The sequence below is a fragment of the Mauremys reevesii genome, linkage group 3 (assembly GCF_016161935.1).
Source record: "Mauremys reevesii isolate NIE-2019 linkage group 3, ASM1616193v1, whole genome shotgun sequence".
Lineage (NCBI taxonomy): Eukaryota > Metazoa > Chordata > Testudines > Geoemydidae > Mauremys > Mauremys reevesii.
In genome coordinates this window covers 77,003,442-77,022,820 of record NC_052625.1, presented here as the reverse complement: position 1 = coordinate 77,022,820, position 19,379 = coordinate 77,003,442, and the positions used below count along the sequence as shown (strand labels likewise).

Sequence of the window (19,379 nt, the reverse complement as noted above, 5' to 3'; positions counted from 1 at the left end):
GAAAATGCAAACTATCAAAAAAAATAATTCAATGTATAAATCCAGGGAATAGAGAGCGTAAAACAATTTTTTTTCATGATTTATCTTTCCTCTTAGAACATAAGAATGGTCATACCAATGGTTCATCTAGCCCAGTATCCTGTCTTCCAACAGTGGCCAATGCCAGATGCTTCAGAGAGAATGAACAGAACAGGACAATTTCAAGTGATTCGGGCTGTGTCATCCAGTCCCAGCTTTTGGCAGTTGGAGGTTTAGGGGGACAAACACCATGGGGTTGTGTCCCTGACAGTCTTGGCTAATAGCTATTGATGGATCTATCCTCCATCAACTGTCTAATTTTTTTAACCCAGTTATGCTTTTGGCGTTCACAAAAAACAAGCTTCTGTGTAATTGCAGACAGCAGGTCAAGTGATAGGGCCCCAAGAGCTTGCCACTGCTTGAAAAATATCATTGCCATACTTGAATATGTAGGAGCTTTATTTTCCTGGTATGTTTTCTTTAAGATAAAGGAAGTATAAATAGTGACAGAACGAGATGAAAGAAAATAATATATTCTTCTTCAAGTGATGGTCCCTATTTGAATTCCAAAGGTGGATGCACATGTGTGCCATGCGCCAGAGCCAGAACAGTTTTGTTGTAGTGTCCATTGACCCACATTTGTGTCCTGCGTTGTCCGTGTGCTTGCATCTGAGGCTGTAAGAGGACGTGCGGGTCGACGCTGCTCCAGTCCCCTCTTGCTGCCGCATAGCCAGAGTCAGAACCCCCGTTCCTTGGTGCTCTTAGCTTGCTAAAAGAGCTGATAGGTTGATCTACAAACTGCAGACAAACCTCTTAGACAAGTTTGTCCTGCTCCCCCGGATCATCCTGGCCTCCCTCAGGTGGTGTACCAACCCGTGCAAGGTCATGGTTTACATCTCCCAGCTCCCGGGCTACTTTCACCACAGACTCCTGCCTTACTGGTTGGGGTGCCCAACTGGATGGTCATACAGACCAAGGCCTCTGGCACTGAGAGAGGCCAGCATGCATGTTAATGTCCTGGAATTGAGAACTGCCTGTCTTGTCTGTCAGGCATTCTTTCCACTCTTGCTATCCAACAACATGGTAGCAGTTGTCTATATCAACAAGCAAAGTGGCTCCATGTCTTCCTCTCTATGTGCAGAAGCTGTCCAACTCTGGAACTGGTGCATTCGGCCATGTGGCGCTCTGTCTACACCTTTACCACTCACTATGCTATTGCCCCAGCAGCAGTAGCAGATGTGGCAGTCAGCCACACTGTCCTTCAGATTGTAACTTCTTGCAAGTCCTCGCACCCATCTCCACGCTGAGCACTGCTTGCTAATTACCCATATAGGGACCATCACTTGAAGAAGAGGAGGAGGTTACTTATCTGTAACTGGAGGTTCTTTGAGATATGTGGTCCCTATTTGGATTCCGATACCTGCCCTTCATCCCCTCTGCTGCGGGCTACATTGCGTAGTGGTAAGAGGGATACTGGGGCGGTGTCAACCCACATGGCGATATCAGTATGCAAGTAAATCTTTTAGAGTGAGAGAGAAACATATTTTAGATATTTTGTAAAACACTTACTTTCAAATCCCACATGGAGCTTGGTTAGATAACAGAGAATCTGGATTGAGAGGAACAGGAAATGAGTTGAACAGAATAAAACAGAAGAGCTGGCCTCTAGGAAATACAGTTTGGAGATGAGTAGAAAAAAGAAACTAGTGGTGTCTCAGAGGTTAAAATGGCAATGAGGAACTAAAAGCAAAGTATAGCAAAGGGAATAATACATCTGCAATATCATTTAAAAGTAATTAGTTGTATAGCTTAGGAGGGCTAATTACCACGGTTTCAAATGTTTTTAACGAGTCATCTGAGAATGTGAACGTTATGTGAGAATTTTCTTGTGTGCACTGTATCACTAAGTACATCTATAGAAATATAGATATTTTATGTCATTATGGGCAGAAGCATGTTAGGAACATTCCAGAACAAATACAAAGACATGGCCCTTGCCTTGAAGAACTTACGTTCCTATTTTGGACATCACCCGAAGTATAAAGATGGCAAATGGAGGAAGAACAAGGGTCTCAGCCATGTCACCACATGGTCAGCCAATTTAGGCATATACTCATCTTGATGACTTAAGTGAAAATTGAGAGAAGGGTGGGAGAGAGAACCACATGAGGTTCAAATGAAGAGTTATACTAAAAGTTGTCTTTAACATGGAATTACTGTTTTACATACTAATGCCTAAAGGCATAATTTAATCTAGGGCTGAAAGTCCTGCATAAAAATAATTATTTTAAATTAATCTAAGAGTATTATGGATTATGTGATTTGATGAAGCTCTTTACTTTTGGGATTGTAGCTCAGTTCCATTTAAGGGAAATTAATATGGTGGTTGCCTAAATGCACTTCTCTCTCCAAGGCTGAATTGATGTGAGGTCTGAATTTTTGTATGCAACAGTAGAAATATCTTTCTAATATTCTATTATGAATCCTTTCCCCTTTACCATTCAACATCATGCTGTAGAACTGTCATCCGTGCATCACCAATGGACTGCAGAAAACTCTGTTCCCATTGGACTGCCTATTTCTACTTATTCCCAGCAGCTAAACCACAATAAAACCTAGCTAAAAATGCACCAAAGACATTCCTAATATTAGTTTTTCATGTAAGCAATAACTATAGCTGTCACAGGCATGTCACAATAAAGAATAAAAGGGGTGTATTGTAAGGAAACAGTCTCTGTACTAAAATGTGGTCTAAATTATGAAAATGGCAACTACTTCAGTAGATAATATCAAATAATGTTTTACATTATATTGCCCCTTTCATCCATCAGGGGAACCCAGAACACTTTGTAAATTACATATACAGGAATCACTTCACCTAGCACCAAAAAATCAGGCACAATTGAGGTAAGAATGCTCCAACCAGCTGTAAAGCTCTGTGTTTGCTTCACAGGGGGGCAGCAGAAGCGGAAGTGTCTGTACACTTCCTATAATCCCCAGAGAGAAACTTGCATAGCATTTCCCTTAAGCTCTCTGTGGGAGGACTGTGTCTTAGTGGTTCAGTATGCTGCACCCATCGAGTGGGCCAAATCCATATTATAGGGAGAATAAGGCCCAACTCTCTGTTTTGTGTTTTTTGTTGTTGTGGTCCAGCAGCACAGACAGCCTGGCTGCTTGAGGCTGAGGATTCTGTTCCCCAGAGCGAGATACTATTCATGTGGAACAAAACCCTTTACCTAGGCTTTGATTCTCTTTCCAGGATTTGGCCCCAAGAGATTAAATACCATATGCAGTTGAATGTAGGGAATTTAGGCCAGGATATTGGGATTATCCAAACTGGAATCAGGTCAGGATACTTCATCTCTTTCAAGTGGTCAGGACCTTGGTGTGATACTGCATCTGGAAAAACATTAAAACGTCAAAGCTTCTGTATACAGTTGTATTGCCCTTCTGCCAAGCAGCACATCTATGGAAATCCATATGTGCAAATCTTCAGAGAAAAAACAATGTGTTAGATATTCAAAATATTTTAATTTGTATTGAGAGCTGCAGTTCAATGCCGTATGAGTCAGTCTCAATGTAAAGATGAATAAAAAAGAACTGTGTAGCATCATTGGCTAGAGGGAGGCATTTTAACAATGATCTGGTTTTTTACAGACCAATATATTGTATTATAAATTACAGTCACAACTATAGCAATCTTCTTAATAAACTGGTTACTAGATGAGATACCAGTTGAATGTGTTCTAAACTATAACACATGGTGATGAACTTCAATGTGAATCTAGGGGGAGAAATACTGGCTTCATTGAAGTCAATGGTAAACTCCCATTGACTTCAGTGGGGCCGGGTTTTATCCTAAAGTCTTTAATTCTCATTGTGGAAATATCTCAAGAACTCAAAGTATCATCAGAACTGAGTCTGTCTTCTGGTCCATGCCTCTAAATATTAGGAGAATCTACAATGGATCCTGAAATTTCAGAGTAAATAAAATATTATTTTGTGCCTTAATGACTAAAATGAAAATCAATAACTCCTCAGAACTTTAGTGCCTGTAATATAGAGCTTATTGTTGTGGCATCCTTAAAATGGATGATGTTTGTAAGGTTTGTTAATGTTAATGGACTTGGAAACATATAGTCATTTTTCACAGGTGTATATGACTAAACATGTTTGGGCAAACTATGATCTCAATTACACGATTGCAACTTCACTGATAGGCCAAGGGAGTTGCATGTAACTTATAACAAACTTTTCCCTACTGTTAAAAATCAAAATGAAAGAAGAGAATTAGTTATGGATGATATTATTTTACTCAATGTTTTAATATCTGTTCCTCTGTTAGACTTCATGCATGTATATAAATCTATATTACGTATTTTTTTTAAAACTTCAATATAATTCTGTCTCTAAGCAATATCTCTCAAGGTCAGTATTGAAGTCCTTGCTTAGGATGGCATTAAGATATCTCATAGTATAACTCTGTGTAGTTAATTTCCAAAGATAAACTCAGGATTATTTTTTCTAGCCTAGAGCCCTGTGTTTGCCTCCATCCACTGTGAGGCATAGAGAGGGACAAATATAATGGAGCGGAAGAGTGTCCCCACTGCCAGCCTTCTGCCCCTGACCATCAGAACACATGGAGTAGTGCCTCCAATGTATACCACCCCCCCATTCCTGGGAGTCCACCAAAGCCATTTTCAGAGATTTCAGTAGCGTGGGGCCTCTGAGTCTCAGCATGGGGAGATGTTGCGATAGCTGTGGAACTGTTATACATAGCACACTTCCCTTTCTTTTTTTCAGCTGTGTGTTAATGCTGTTGAAAGTCAGCATTCTCCTCTTGCAGTGAATGAGATACAGGAGATGCAGTCTAAAGACGCTTTTTTTTTTTTAAAGAACCTTTTCTCACCAGGGAGGGGCAGATGTATCTAGAATGCTCTAGTTCTGTTCAGTTAGCAGTAGGTAAATAGCTGAGGTGGTACCAATTTGTGTGGGTGTGTCCAGAGGTTCCCCCTAAGGCTTGCACTGTGCAGCTGTGCCCCTTACTGTGTGCAGATAGGTGCCTGCCATGCTGAGTTGCCCCTCCATTACTACTGACTGGAGGAAAGGTCTTGAGGGCTATCCTCTCTCTGGTTATTTCTGGTGCACAGTGTGTGTAATAGTGTGTGGGGGAGTGCTCCAGGGCTCCCTGTTTCTCTGACTGCTTCCAGCACCACCGGCCAGTGGGGCTGTCTTTAGAAAAGGCACAGAAGTGATCCTAGGAATTATAAACTAATGAACCTTACTTCAGTACCATGCAAACTGGCTGAAACAATAACTAGAGTTATACAATACCCAGACAAACATGATATGATAGAGACAAAAGAGTACAGCTTCTATCAAGAAAAATTGTCTCTCTAATCTACTAGAATTACTTGATCATGTCAACAAAGGTGAACCAACTGATAAACTTAATTTGGGCTTTCAGAAAAAAAAGAAAATAAAAAGAGAGAGAGAAAAAAGATCACAACAACCAACCCTTGATAAAGGCATTCTCAAGAGACTTTTAAGGAATTTCTAGGCAGTCATGGGATGAGAAATAAAGGTACTGTAAATGACTGGAAACTGGCTGTGGGGCAGAAAACAAGGTTCTGTAGTTGGACTGATGTTTAACCTATTTGTTAATTACCTGGAAAAGGGTCTGAGCAAGGATAGCACAACATTTATGGATAACAGTTACATAGGTGAGTGACAAGCAGAGAACTGAGGTTCTTGAAGGACTTAGTTGGAAAGGGCAACATGATGGTAGATGAAATTAAATGTTGACAAAGCTAGGTAAAGCACATAGGGAGGAATAATTTGTACTAGTCTTAGCCCTTACTGGGTGTTGGTGTAGCCATGTTGGTCCCAGGATATTAGAGAGACAAGGTGGGTGGGATAATCTTTTATTGGACCAGATTCTGTCGGTGTGAGAGACAAGCTTTCAAGCTACACAGAGCTCTTTTTCAGGTCTAGGAAAGGTACTCAGAGTACAACTAAGTACAAGATGGAACAATAGTTTAGCATAAGTAGTTATCACATATTCTAACTACTTTAGAACTAGAAGAATTCTTCTGCTGACTTAATTTATATATGAGTTATTTGAAAACTATATTATAGATTTCCATAATTGTTTGGCATCTTAGTGCATATGGCATTGGAGTAATTCTTTAGAATTAATATGCAAGAAATAGCAGTAGCAATTCTGTTTTCTTAGTTTACTATGTACATGCATATTTATAACAGTCACTGCTATCAGTTGTGTTGCTGTCTGGATCACTGCATTTTGAATGTGAAAACCTGAAGTGAAGTTAGTAAGCATTTGCAGAGAACATTATTAAAATATTTCAACTGTGACCCCTGTGTTCACTGCACTCCATTTTGATTTACACAATAAAAACTATTTAATTTGATGTTTGCTTTAATATAATACTCTAAAGTTGAGGAAATTATTGTACAGAAGTTATGAAGAATTGTTTTGAGCAGATATGCTTTATAGCACATACCATAATTATACAATTACAGTAAATTCTGCTTTTAAATATGATTTTACTTCAGCGCATCTTGTTCACTATTTTAAGGAAAACACAGCACATTTTGAAGTGACTGAGAGCAAATATTCATTGTATGTTTTCTCTTTTTCCCCCTGCCCCCCATGGCTCTGCAGAAATTTATGATGAAGGTAAGCAAGCTCAAAATTTAGTATTGTACTGTGTATGACTTTTGACTTTCATTTAATTCATTATTTATCTCTTATTTTTATTTTTTAAAGTAAATATCAAACTTTCACCAGATTTTTACTACTTGGACTTCTGAAAGCTTTGGATTTAGAATCCACACTAATTTAGCTTAAGGCTTTTTTATGATCATGGATGGGCAGAGGCATACACTCTGGGCTATGTAGAGTAATAGTATTTGAAGGAATAGAATAGTACTTTAACAGTAGCAGATAAACTTTTTCTTAAGTATTGTTTTAAAATATTAAAGCAATTGTCTAAAGAGGTGAAAAACCTTCCTTATCTTTGCTAAAATCTATTTTAATGATTTAGAAAAAGATAATGTTTGATGTATTTTATAGCTTTTATATATTTGTTGTCTCTATTCTTTCTTTGTATCATTTTTTTTATGGTTGGCCAGTTTCTGCGATTCCCAATTAGTTGTTATGCAGTCAATGGGATTGGTGTAATATAGGGTTTGGTACATCTTGAGGCAATAAACAGATAAATGTCCCAGTAAAAAAAACCAAAATGGAACATATCGAAAACAGGTGCAACATATTCTGCTTCTGCTGTACCTGGAATGCTGCCATGATGGTTTAATACCTGAGCTGGGATGGCTAAGCCCTTCTATGGGATTGGCATCTGCACCCCCAAGTCATCTGAATAAACACATTCCTGCTTATGGGTGCCCTAATTCTGGAAACCCATTTACTTATGGAGTAAGGAAGTGCTAAGTAAATTTCAAAAGGTTTTGAAGAGTTCACATGAACCCTGAAAGGTTTAGTGCTTATTCAGTGATTTATCCAAAATTTGTTGATTGTCTATTTTCTACCCTTTCCTCTAAATAGTAACCTCTCTCACGAGTGGATCTGTCTACCAATGTATTTACTGATTTATACTCTCTGAAATAAGTGAAATTCTTTTAAACTGATTAAAGGTAGAATAATTCAATATATTGTAAAGGAATGTGCACCCCCACAACCTGGGTTTGGGATTACAGCATGCAACCTTCCATTCCTATATTTGCTGCTCTAGCCTACGGGCTGGAATAATGTTCTCCACCCTGGATCTGTATAATTATTGATCCTTTCTCCTGGTATACCTCTTGCTTGCCCCATTGTCACCATCCAAACTGTCACTGTAAAACCAGAACTGCCATTAGTGCCTTTGAAAATCTCCTCCTTTTAGACCGATTCTCTAAATCTGTAGGTGGAGCATAGATAAGCTAAGCATGGAAAGCTTCTCCCCATCAATATATTTTTTCACGTTTATTGTTTTTATTAATAGCCTCCATTCCCTCTGTAACATGAAATAGTACTTTTATAGTCTCTATTCGTATTATTTTGCTAATGAACTAAACGTTCTGATTCTGAATGGAGTAAAACTGGGCAACATCAGTGACTTGAAGTTTAAAGAGCAAGATCCCACCAAACTTGGATTTGCAAGAATTGTGTAATGTTGTCATTTTAATAGCTCTTACAGCATTAAAGTATCCTCCATTCACTACTCTGTATGGAGAAAAAGGAATTAAACAAACTATAACCACAATTCCTATAATAAAATCATATATATATATATTTGATGGAATGACTGGCTTTATCCAGCATCAACACTTGACAGGTATTAATAACCTGACATTAAAAAAAAAGAGTAGTCAACAATGTTCTTGTGCATAAATCCTTATTTACTGTATTAGTCATTATTTTGTTTTTACAGATGGCAGTTTTTAAGCACATTTTAGCATTTTAAGCCTCTGATAGTAATAAATTATCTGGAGCCTTGAAGGCCCAATTTGCTTTGGAAGTAATGCAGTGACTCAGGTTTTTATGAGAGGAATACTACATTTTAATACATCAGTACACATTGTTTTAAAGATTACAAGCATTGGATTAAAAACATTAGAGTAGTTGCCTTTAAAAAAAATCGATATTTGAAACACTTACCACTGTAACTTGTAGTCTTTGCTTTAGAAGGCATTGCTGAAGAAATCAAAGGAAGGTATTACCATTCTCTCTGTACTTAACTGCTCTTACTGAAAATAAAATTTTAGGCGTTTTACAAATGTCAGCCAAACATCTGTAGCATTTTTGGGTTTTTCCACATTTAATGTAGATCATGGGGCCCTTATTTTAGAAGGTACTAATACGGAATGGTATGTGACATAACTTATTATTTTAATCAACTTTAACTCCTATTAGAGCTTCAAAACAATTTTCCCGTACAATTCCAATAATTGTGCTTACCATTTACTGTAATTACCTTCTCATGAGGTATCCATCATAAAATTAGTTTTTGCAGCCTCAAAAAAGCTCTTAGCTTGTTCTTAAAAACTCAGAGTCTTTTTAGTGAGTAATTCTTCATTACAATGTACTTTAGCTCTTGCTTTCTTTTGACACATTCAGCAGTTGTGGGATGTTGTTAATTGCTGGCTTTGGTGACTGCAACTGCTTGAATATTTGTCTATTAAAGGAGTTGCAGTTAGGACTTCTGTTCAGATGTTCAAGCATGACACTCTTTGGAGCATGACTACAGAACTATCAGAAGTTACTACGACTTATTCTACATAGAAAAATTGCACTGATGCAACTCTCCTCATTTAGATAGGAGAAGTCATACAGTTCTACATCACTAATTAAATTGAGGTAGTGGCAATATGGTCATGCACTTACACTGATGTAGTAACACCGGAGCAAGAAGTCCTCCCATTCCTATCTGACACTGCACTGCTCAATGAAGAACTGACCTGTCTGGCAACCAGGAACTCCTCAATGGCATCAATACTCCGGTTATCCTCTGGCAATTCTATCTGCCTTTGGAATCCTCCCCGGTATAACAGGATTGGCTTTCCTATCTAACAATGGATATGAGAGCTGCATTCCTCTGTCCCTCATCCACATGCGCAGTGAAGAGCTTGGACTGGGGCAGACAACAGATGCCTTCCAGGATACAATGAAAGAGATTATGGGTGTCTGATCTCTACCCCTTCAATTCTCTTAGGCCTGGTCTACACTATGGGGGGGGGGAGGGGTCGAACTAAGGTACGCGACTTCAGCTACGTGAATAGCGTAGCTGAAGTCGAACTACCTTAGTTCGAATTTCCTACCTGTCCAGACGCCGCAGGATCGAACTCCGCGGCTCCCCCGTCGACTCCGCCACCGCCATTTGTGGTGGTGGAGTTCCGGAGTCGATGGGAGCGTGTTCGGCGTTCGAACTATCGCGTCTAGATTAGACGCGATAGTTCGAACTCCGAGAAGTCGAACTCTCCGCGTCGATCCGGCGGGTAAGTATGGACCTACCCTTAGATGCCAGTCGTATTGTGCACTATGGTGTGAAACTTCCCATCTAGCAGTGAGCCTGCAGGTAGTTCAGGAGTCCATGGAATAAGAACATCATTCCATACTCCACTAGGCTTACATCGGTTCAGTGTGCTTGTCATAAACAGATAGGTAAGGGTTAATGCCTCTTTTACCTGTAAAGGGCTAAAAAGTCCACCTAGCCTAGCTGACACCTGACCAGAGGAACCAATGGGGGAACAAGATGCTTCAAAAGGAAGGAGGGAAGTTTTCCTTTGTTTAGAGTTTCAGTTTCAGCCGGAGTGAAAAAGATCAAGGAACCAGCCTCTTATCAGAGTAGTAAGTTTTAGAAAGGGATAAATAGGTTTATGTTTATTTTCTTTGTAACTTGTCTTGGTATCATTAAGGATATTATCAAATTTGGGTATTTTTTTGTGTAACTAAATTTGTGCCCAGGGGAACATCCTCTGTGTTTTGAATCTGTTGTCTGTGAGAGTAGCTGGTATGCTAATCTCTCCCAGAGGGTTTTCTTTTACCTTTCTTTTCTTTAATTAAAAGCCTTTTTCTTAATACCTGATGGATTTTTCCTTGTTTTTAGATCCAAGGGGGTTGGATCTGGATCCACCAGGAGTTGGTGGGAGAAAGGAGGGGGGATGGTTAATTTCTCCTTGTTTTAAGATCCAAGGGGTTTGGATCTGTGTTCACCAGGAAATTGGTGAAGTCCCTCAAGACTACCCAAGAAAAAAAAAGGTAGTGCTTGGGGGTGGTGGCGGCGATACCAGATCTAAGCTGGTAATTAAGCTTAGAAGTGTCCATGCAGGTCCCCACATCTGTACCCTAAAGTTCAGAGTGGGGAAGGAACCTTGACAGTGCTGCTACGTGGACACAGGTGTTGCAGCATGCACTATTGTAAGCCCAACTGTGGGAATGCTTTCCACCCAAATATCTGTATCAGTTTCACTGAACTGATGGAATTTATATCAGTGCAACTTCTGTTTATAGACAAGGCTATGGAGTAGAAAAGACACAGCTGTGACATCCTTAAAGTACCAACCATACAGTCATCATGTGGCTTTGGACAATTAGTGTCTCCAGCTAGGTTTTTACATATAATAATAAAGACTCTGTGTTTTTGAGAGAAACCATGACTAGGGTTCATTGTAATAAGAATTCACGGTCTTTGATGTCCCAAACAACATATTACTGAGTGAGAATCCTCCATGAATTTTTACAAATGTACCTCTATATATGCCCAGTATAGTGTGTGTATTTTATTGAAAATAAAGGATACTCTGACAAAAACTTGATATTAAGGTATGTGCCATGATCCATGGATCTTCCTTAAAGACACTAAAATTATTACTTTTGAGTTGTTTGTCCTTTCAAAAACTGTCTGCTTTCATGGTAGAATGTTTGATTGTGGTAGGTAGAACATAGGAGAGGCAAAACTGATATTTGAGGAAAAATTGTGAGTTGTCACCATAGCAGTTCAGTGAGATTGAGCTTCAGCATTGCTATCAAACTGCCAGTGTTGTTGCTGCCAATTCATTTTTTAGCTAGGCACAGTACACTTTTTTTATTCTGAAGCTCCAGTCAATTAAGAGCTCACTGCACCTTGATGGAAGAGAAGTGGGAAATGCTGTAGATGGGAAAATAAAACCTTGGGCTTTCAAATGGGAATACTCTTATATCAAAGTCTAAGATCTGTTAGATCTTTATATAAAACCATTGTAGCTATAGACTTGAAACATATTTACATATAGATGATAGTTAATGTACATGAAGCAGTGAAAATAAATGTGCACTGTAATGAAGCTCACTCTATTAAAACGTGACTAGTGCTGTAACAAAAATTATTAGTTTTTCTTGGCAGGCAGTGAGTATTCTCATTATATATAAAACAAAACATCTCAGTGTTGTAAAAAATCATTTACTGCAGTCTGTGTTAAAATGGATTTTATTACTCGGCTAGTTTCATTTTCATCAAGACCATGTGCACTCATGTTGGCATTTTTAAGTGTATCATTCCCAGTTTTGGATGCCCAACTTCAGATGCCTTGGGCCTGATTTCTGAACATTCTGACCCTTTATAGATCTTGTTGACTTTCACTGGAGTTTCTGGGTCTCAATACTTCTGAGAAACTTGCTCATGGTTTCTCAGGGTGAGCATGAAAAATTGGGCAATTTTGAGCATTTTGTCCTTAATGTCCTGTCAGACAATGCAAGCTGTCTGATATCATTTGAACACCAGGAGACAAACACCTGTGAGTTTGGACATTCCTGAATGCAGTTGAAGTGTGATTATACTGCTTGGGAAATGGGGGGGGGGGAAATGTTTCAGGAGTCTGGGGCTGGAGGGGGCTTGATAGGACCTGTTGATCTGTGGCTACACAGATTCACTGGCCATTCCCCCTCGCCATTCCCATATAGAAGGTAACACAACACACATCAAAGTCACGTCACTCCTGAGGCCTGAAGAGTGGCTTCACTTCCATTTTCAGCCTAAGGGGAAAGATTTTTATCTCCCTGAAGATCTCTGTATTGAATTTTATGGTTGGATGCAAAGACCATAATTTGCCTGTATCAATCAAATAAGAACATGTGATATGAAATGGCAGTTTAATTCAGTAATCACTTGTCCAAGTCTTTTCTGAGAAGTGTCCAACTGAAGTAATACATTCTGATTAAAATTTCACTATGGTAAGAAGCAGCAAAGGTTACTTAACTTGTTTACAAAGCTAAAGAGAACACATTGGCAATATTAACTACTGTCAAATCGTCAAACGTCATCTGTATCAAAAAATTGATTTAACTAGCAGGGGGCAGATACCTTTGTGGTTTGAGGGTGTTGAATGGAAATGTTACCTGGGAGCCGATTATGTTTGGTAGAAGGGTCTAATTTTAATCTAACCTGCTCATCAACCACTTTTCTTTATCTGTACAGACTGCACAAGGTGGTGGTCATCGAACACTTCTCTATGGACATGCAATATTGCTGCGCCATTCCTACAGTGGCATGGTATGTATGAATTTTACCTTTATGTATAGGTGTTGATGCTAGTGTTGGTATCTATTTTCTGTCAGTATTTGTAGCTACAAGTGATAACACTCAAACTATTGCCATTTAAAATGATCCTGTGAATTATTCACACGAGAGAAGCGTTTCTCCCACTGAACTTGTGGAGACAAAATGCGTAAGGAGACTGGTAATAGGAAACAATGTCTTTCACTTGTAGGTTCTCTTTTGAAATCCAGCCCATGTTGATACAGACCAAAAATAATTAACATTTGATTCCTGTCTGTTGACCTATGTTAAATGGGTTCATGACTTCTCATAGACTCATAGACTTTAAGGTCAGAAGGGACCATTATGATCATTTAGTCTGACCTCCTGCACAATGCAGGCCACAGAATCTTACCCATCCACTTCTATAACAAACCCCTAACCTATGTCTGAGTTATTGAAGTCTTCAAATTGTGGTTTGAAGACCTCAAGTTGCAGAGAATCCTCCAGCAAGTGACCCATGCCCCACGCTGCAGAGGAAGGCGAAAAACCTCCAGGGCCTCTGCCAATCTGCCCCGGAGGAAAATTCCCTCCCGACCCCAAATATGGCGATCAGTTAAACCCTGAGCATGTGGGCAAGACTCATTTCCTTTCCCAATGGGATAGTTGTTCATATTACATAAATTACAGTATCGCCACAACTGCCATCTGGTTGACAATTTGAACACCAGCCAAAGATTGAATGGACAAGGAGACAGAACCTTGTACATATTTCAGACAGAAATCTTGCCATTTTCAATCCCCTTCTGGAGCGTCCAGGTTCAAAGCTTCCTAAAAGACCCATCAAAATCTTAGAAATTAGACTCAAGTGGAAATCATTCTGTTATTGCCAGCATTGCTCTCCCTGTTTTTCACTAAAAAGCTGATGTAGATGAAGACTGACAACATCAGAACATTAATCTTAGCTCAAGTGCTGTTCTCATTAACAGGCAGTTAAAATCCTGGTGCTTTAAAATAGAGTAGTTAGGAGTGTTCAAGAAGTGATATAAAGTTCTATAATAGCAGGCTGATGGCTTGTAACATTGAGAATAAGAATCAGGCATGAGAAAAACTACTGATACGTGTAATTTTTTTTTGGTAGTATCTTTGCTGCCTCTCCACCTCACGGTCTTCAATGGATAAATTGGCATTTGATGTGGGATTGCAAGAAGACACAACAGGTAAAACTTTTTCTCTTAAGGAACCCCATGCCACAGAGGATTCCTTTTGTTTAATCATTAGATTAAATTGATATAAATGCAAACTACTATAAAAAGGTGTGACGGCAAAGTTAAAGGTGCAGAAGTAAAGATTCTTACAATGTTACCATGGCCAGTGTTGCACATATGCAATATTTTATATTCCACTTTTTCGTACTGAATATGTAGTTTACTGGGTCTCTTTTAGGCTGTAAAATGTATGACGTAGAATATTAAGGATATGGAACATACCCAAGTTATTGTTGCGGTAAAATCCTTATCTTGTACATTTTTAAATTTTAATTCTACATCATTAATGTTGCAATAATGTAGGTGGTTTGGCTTTTCCTCGACTTTCTTCTCTTTTCTTTTCTTTTGAAAGAGGGGGAGAGAGAAATCACCTCTGCTTACTAAAGTTAGGTGAGGGATATGGATGAGGTTTCTCCTTTGCTGCTGCTGCTGACTGGAGACAATTTCCTACAAGTCTCTCAGGGCTACAAAATTGTTTAATTAGTAAGATTTTATAAAATCTATTTGAAAAGGAACAATTTTTTCCAAACGCCGTGAGTATCTGAAAACGGGTTTCGTTATGGAAACTAATTTGCAAACAAATTAACAAGTACTCTTGTTATGAATGAAAGCTACATGTACAGTACCTTCTAGTGGCATTACACCAAAGAATTGACTATAGTCTTAGTAAAAGAGAGCATCGTTAAATTAACAGGTTAATTTTGATAATTTCTTTTGCGTCCTCATTGGTGGATTTCCCCTCAATATCTATGCCCTCATTCTCAGAGGAGAATTTCTTCTTCCCCATTCTTACTCAAAACCTTGTGACATAGTGACAAGGAATGTCCCTTAGTGAAAGAAGACTGGATTGCATTTCCTAAAGAGCTTAGAATTGCTAGTCCTATCTTGTCATCACTGATCATTACCAGACTGTTGTTCCAACACATGTGAGCTGTTCCTATACTCTGTTGGCTGAGCACATATCCTCTTCAGTATTCCTATCTCTTCTAGAGGAGGATACAAGCCTCTGAGCCATAACAGATTTTTTTTTCATGGGGTAATGCAGGAACGATAACTCAAGGACAGCTTGTTCTGTCCTTACCTAGTCAAAACTGCCATAGACTTTGGGTCTGCCAGCACTGCATCTGGGAGCGAGCCTCTGAGCCCGGGTCCACAGACTTGTGCTAGTGGGGCCAGTGCTGTACAACTGGCTATGTAGCCAGTGCTTTGATATTGAGACTTGGGTTGGAGCTTAGACTCTCAAGCCTGGGGGCGAAGGTGGGGAGGGAAGGGGTTGCCTGAGTGAGTAAAAATGAGGTCAGGACATCAGGGCTCAGACCTTTTGAATAATTAAAAATAAACCCTTTGAACTTGTATTTAAGTTAAGAAATACATTCAGATATAACAGGTTTTAATATCTTTATAACTCAATCTCCTAGGATAGGGGAGAGGAAATATTGTCTACATTTTATAGATGCATTAGTAAGATCAGAGAGATTAAGTGACTTCCCCTAGTGATTTAGCCAATGAATATGCTGTCATGAATCATAACTCTGGAAGGTATGACAAACAAAGTTTTAACTATATACAAGGCATTAAAGTACATATAGACAATAATAAGATTTTTTTTTCAAAATCCAAATAAAACTGAAGAAATGAGAATAATCCCAAGCATTTCCTTTCTAATGTCTCTTTCATTAATCCATGACAACACAGGTGAGGCCTGCTGGTGGACCATACATCCTGCCTCCAAGCAGCGATCAGAGGGAGAAAAAGTGCGTGTTGGAGATGACCTCATCTTAGTTAGTATATCTTCAGAAAGATACTTAGTAAGTGCTACAGTAAAAATATATAGATTGTGCTTTTCTTATAGAAATGATGTTCCAGAAAATGACATAGAAATTAATAAAGCTATTGCTCTATAGCTTGATTTGCAATTTTTTCTCTAAAGTATAGATTAAATAATACAATCTCAGTGTTTGATAAGATATAAATAGCTATTAATACTGCTTGAGCATAAGAGCTAACACTGATATCATTACATAAATCAAAACATCCTAGGTCTGGAAGTAGTGACATGGGTATATAGGATAATGATATTGATATTATTGGTTCTTGCAAGAATAATGATATTGATATTATTCGTTCTTGCATAAATTTACTAATTATATGAAAATGAAATAGTAATTATGAATTCATACTATAGAAGATCCTAACATAATTGTGGAATTGTATAATAGAGCTGAGATTAACAGACCTTTTTATACATGAAATAAAACTTTATATCAGAATTAAAAAAAATCTACCTGCATAAGGTTAAGGTTGTAAAACAAACTGCTAAATGAATCAATGATCAGTGATAGTTATGATGAAATGCTAAGGGAAATTAGAGAGGCTATCAAAATTAAGAACTCAATAATAGTGGGGGATTTCAGTTATCCCCATATTGGCTGGGAACATGTCACCTCAGGACATGTTATATACAGCAGTGCACAGACAATCTAGGAAGTTTCTGGAAAGTGTAGGGGATAATTTCCTGGTGCAAGTGCTGGAGGAACCAACTAGGGGAAAAGCTCTTCTTGACCTGCTGCTCACAAACAGGGAAGAAATAGTAGAGGAAGCAATAGTGGATGGGAACCTGGGAGGCAGTGACCATGAGATGGTCGAGTTCAGGATCCTGACACAAGGAAAAAGGGAAAGCAGTAGAACAGAGACCCTGGACTTCAGAAAAGCAGACTTCGACTCCCTCAGGGAACTGATGGGCAAGGTCCCCTGGGAGAATAACATGACGGGGAAAGGAGTCGAGGAAAGCTGGCTGTATTTCAAAGAAACCTTATTGAGGTTGCAGGAACAAACCATCCCGATGTGTAGGAAGAAAAGTAAATATGGCAGGCGACCAGCTTGGCTTAACAGTGAAATCCTTGCTCGTCTTAAACACAAAAGAACAGTTTACAAGAAGTGGAAGATTGGACAAATAACCAGGGAGGAGTATAAAAGTATTGTTCAGGCATGCAGGTGTGAAATCAGGAAGGCCAAATCACACTTGGAGTTGCAGCTAGCCGGAGATGTTAGGAGTAACAAGAAGGGTTTCTTTAGGTATGTTAGCAACAGGAAGAAAGTCAAGGAAAGTGTGGGCCCCTTGCTGAATGAGGAGGGAACCTAGTGACAGAGGATGTGGAGAAAGCTAGTGTACTCAATGCTTTTTTTGCCTCTGTCTTCACAGACAAGGTCAGCTCCCAGACAGCTGCACTCTGCAGCACGGTATGGGGAGGAGGTGACCAGCTCTCTGTGGAGAAAGAAGTAGTTCGGGGCTATTTAGAAAAGCTGGACGAGCACAAGTCCATGGGGCCGGATGCGCTGCATCCGAGAGTGCTAAAGGAGTTGGCCGATGAGATTGCAGAGCCATTGGCCATTATCTTTGAAAAATCATGGCGATCGGGGGAGGTCCCGGATGACTGGAAAAAAGCTAATGTAGTGCCCATCTTTAAAAAAGGGAAGTAGGAAGATCCAGGGAACTACAGGCCAGTCAGTCTCACCTCAGTCCCTGGAAAAATCATGGAACAGGTCCTCAAGGAATCAATCCTGAACCACTTAAAGGAGGGGAAAGTGATCAGGAACAGTCAGCATGGATTCACCAAGGGCAAGTCATGCCTGACTAACCTAATTGCCTTCTATGACAAGATAACCGGCTCTGTGGATGAGGGGAAAGCAGTGGATGTACTATTTCTGGATTTTAGCAAAGCTTTTGATACAGTCTCCCACAGTATTCTTGCCAGCAAGTTAAAGAAGTCTGGGCTGGATGAATGGACGGTAAGGTGGATAGAAAACTGGCTAGATGGTCGGGCTCAACAGGTAGTGATCAATGGTTCCATGTCTAGTTGGCAGCCGGTATCAAGTGGGGTGCCCCAAGGGTCGGTGCTGGGGCCGGTTTTGTTCAATATCTTCATTAACGATCTGGAGGATGGTGTGGACTGCACCCTTAGCAAGTTTGCAGATGACACTAAACTGGGAGGAGTGGTTGATATGCTGGAGGGTAGGGATAGGATACAGAGGGACCTAGACAAATTAGAGGATTGGGCCAAAAGAAATATGATGAGGTTCAACAAGGGCAAGTGCAGAGTCCTGCACTTAGGACGGAAGAATCCCATGCACTGCTACAGACTAGGGACCGAATGGCTGGGTAGCAGTTCTGCAGAAAAGGACCTAGGGGTTATGGTGGACGAAAAGCTGAATATGAGTCAACAGTGTGCCCTTGTTGCCAAGAAGGCTAATGGCATTTTGGGTTGTATAAGTAGGGGCATTTCCAGCAGATCAAGGGATGTGATCATTCCCCTCTATTCAGCACTGGTGAGGCCTCATTTGGAGTACTGTGTCCAGTTTTGGGCCCCACACTACAAGAAGGATGTGGATAAATTGGAGAGAGTCCAGCGGAGGGCAACAAAAATGATTAGGGGGCTGGAGCACATGACTTATGAGAAGAGGCTGAGGGAACTGGGATTGTTTAGTCTGCAGAAGAGAAGAATGAGGGGGGATTTGATAGTTGCTTTCAACTACCTGAAAGGGGGTTCCAAAGAGGATGGATCTAGACTGTTCTCAGTGGTAGAAGATGACAGAACAAGGAGTAATGGTCTCAAGTTGCAGAGGGGGAGGTTTAGGTTGGATATTAGGAAAAATGTTTTTACTAGTAGGGTGGTGAAGAACTGGAATGGGTTACCTAGGGAGGTAGTGGAATCTCCTTCCTTAGAGGTTTTTAAGGTCGGGCTTGACAAAGCCCTGGCTGGGATGATTTAGTTGGGTCTGGTCCTGCTTTGAACAGGGGGTTGGACTTGATGACCTCCTGAGGTCCCTTCCAACCCTGAGATTCTATGATTCTATGACGAAATGCAGAGACAAAATTTCTCGATACTTTAAATGACTGCTTCTTGGAGCAGCTGGTACGGGATCCCACAAGGGGAGAGGCAACACTCGATTTAGTCCTGAGTGGAGCGCAGGAGCTGGTCCAAGAGGTAACTATAACAGAACTGCTTGGAAATAGTGACCATAACATAACATTTAACATCCCTGTGGTGGGAAGAACATC

The 19,379-nt window shown here is 39.8% G+C and overlaps 1 protein-coding gene across 1 annotated transcript in view; it reads left to right on the top strand.

Moving 5' to 3' along the window:
* Nucleotides 1–19,379, top strand: part of RYR2 (ryanodine receptor 2) — a 697,632-nt gene that overhangs the window by 231,562 nt on the left and 446,691 nt on the right. The window contains exons 5-8 of the mRNA XM_039529228.1: nucleotides 6,704–6,718; nucleotides 12,993–13,067; nucleotides 14,194–14,272; nucleotides 16,016–16,128. Coding sequence (XP_039385162.1) covers nucleotides 6,704–6,718; nucleotides 12,993–13,067; nucleotides 14,194–14,272; nucleotides 16,016–16,128 — 282 coding nt within the window. The remainder of the gene's footprint in view (nucleotides 1–6,703; nucleotides 6,719–12,992; nucleotides 13,068–14,193; nucleotides 14,273–16,015; nucleotides 16,129–19,379) is intronic.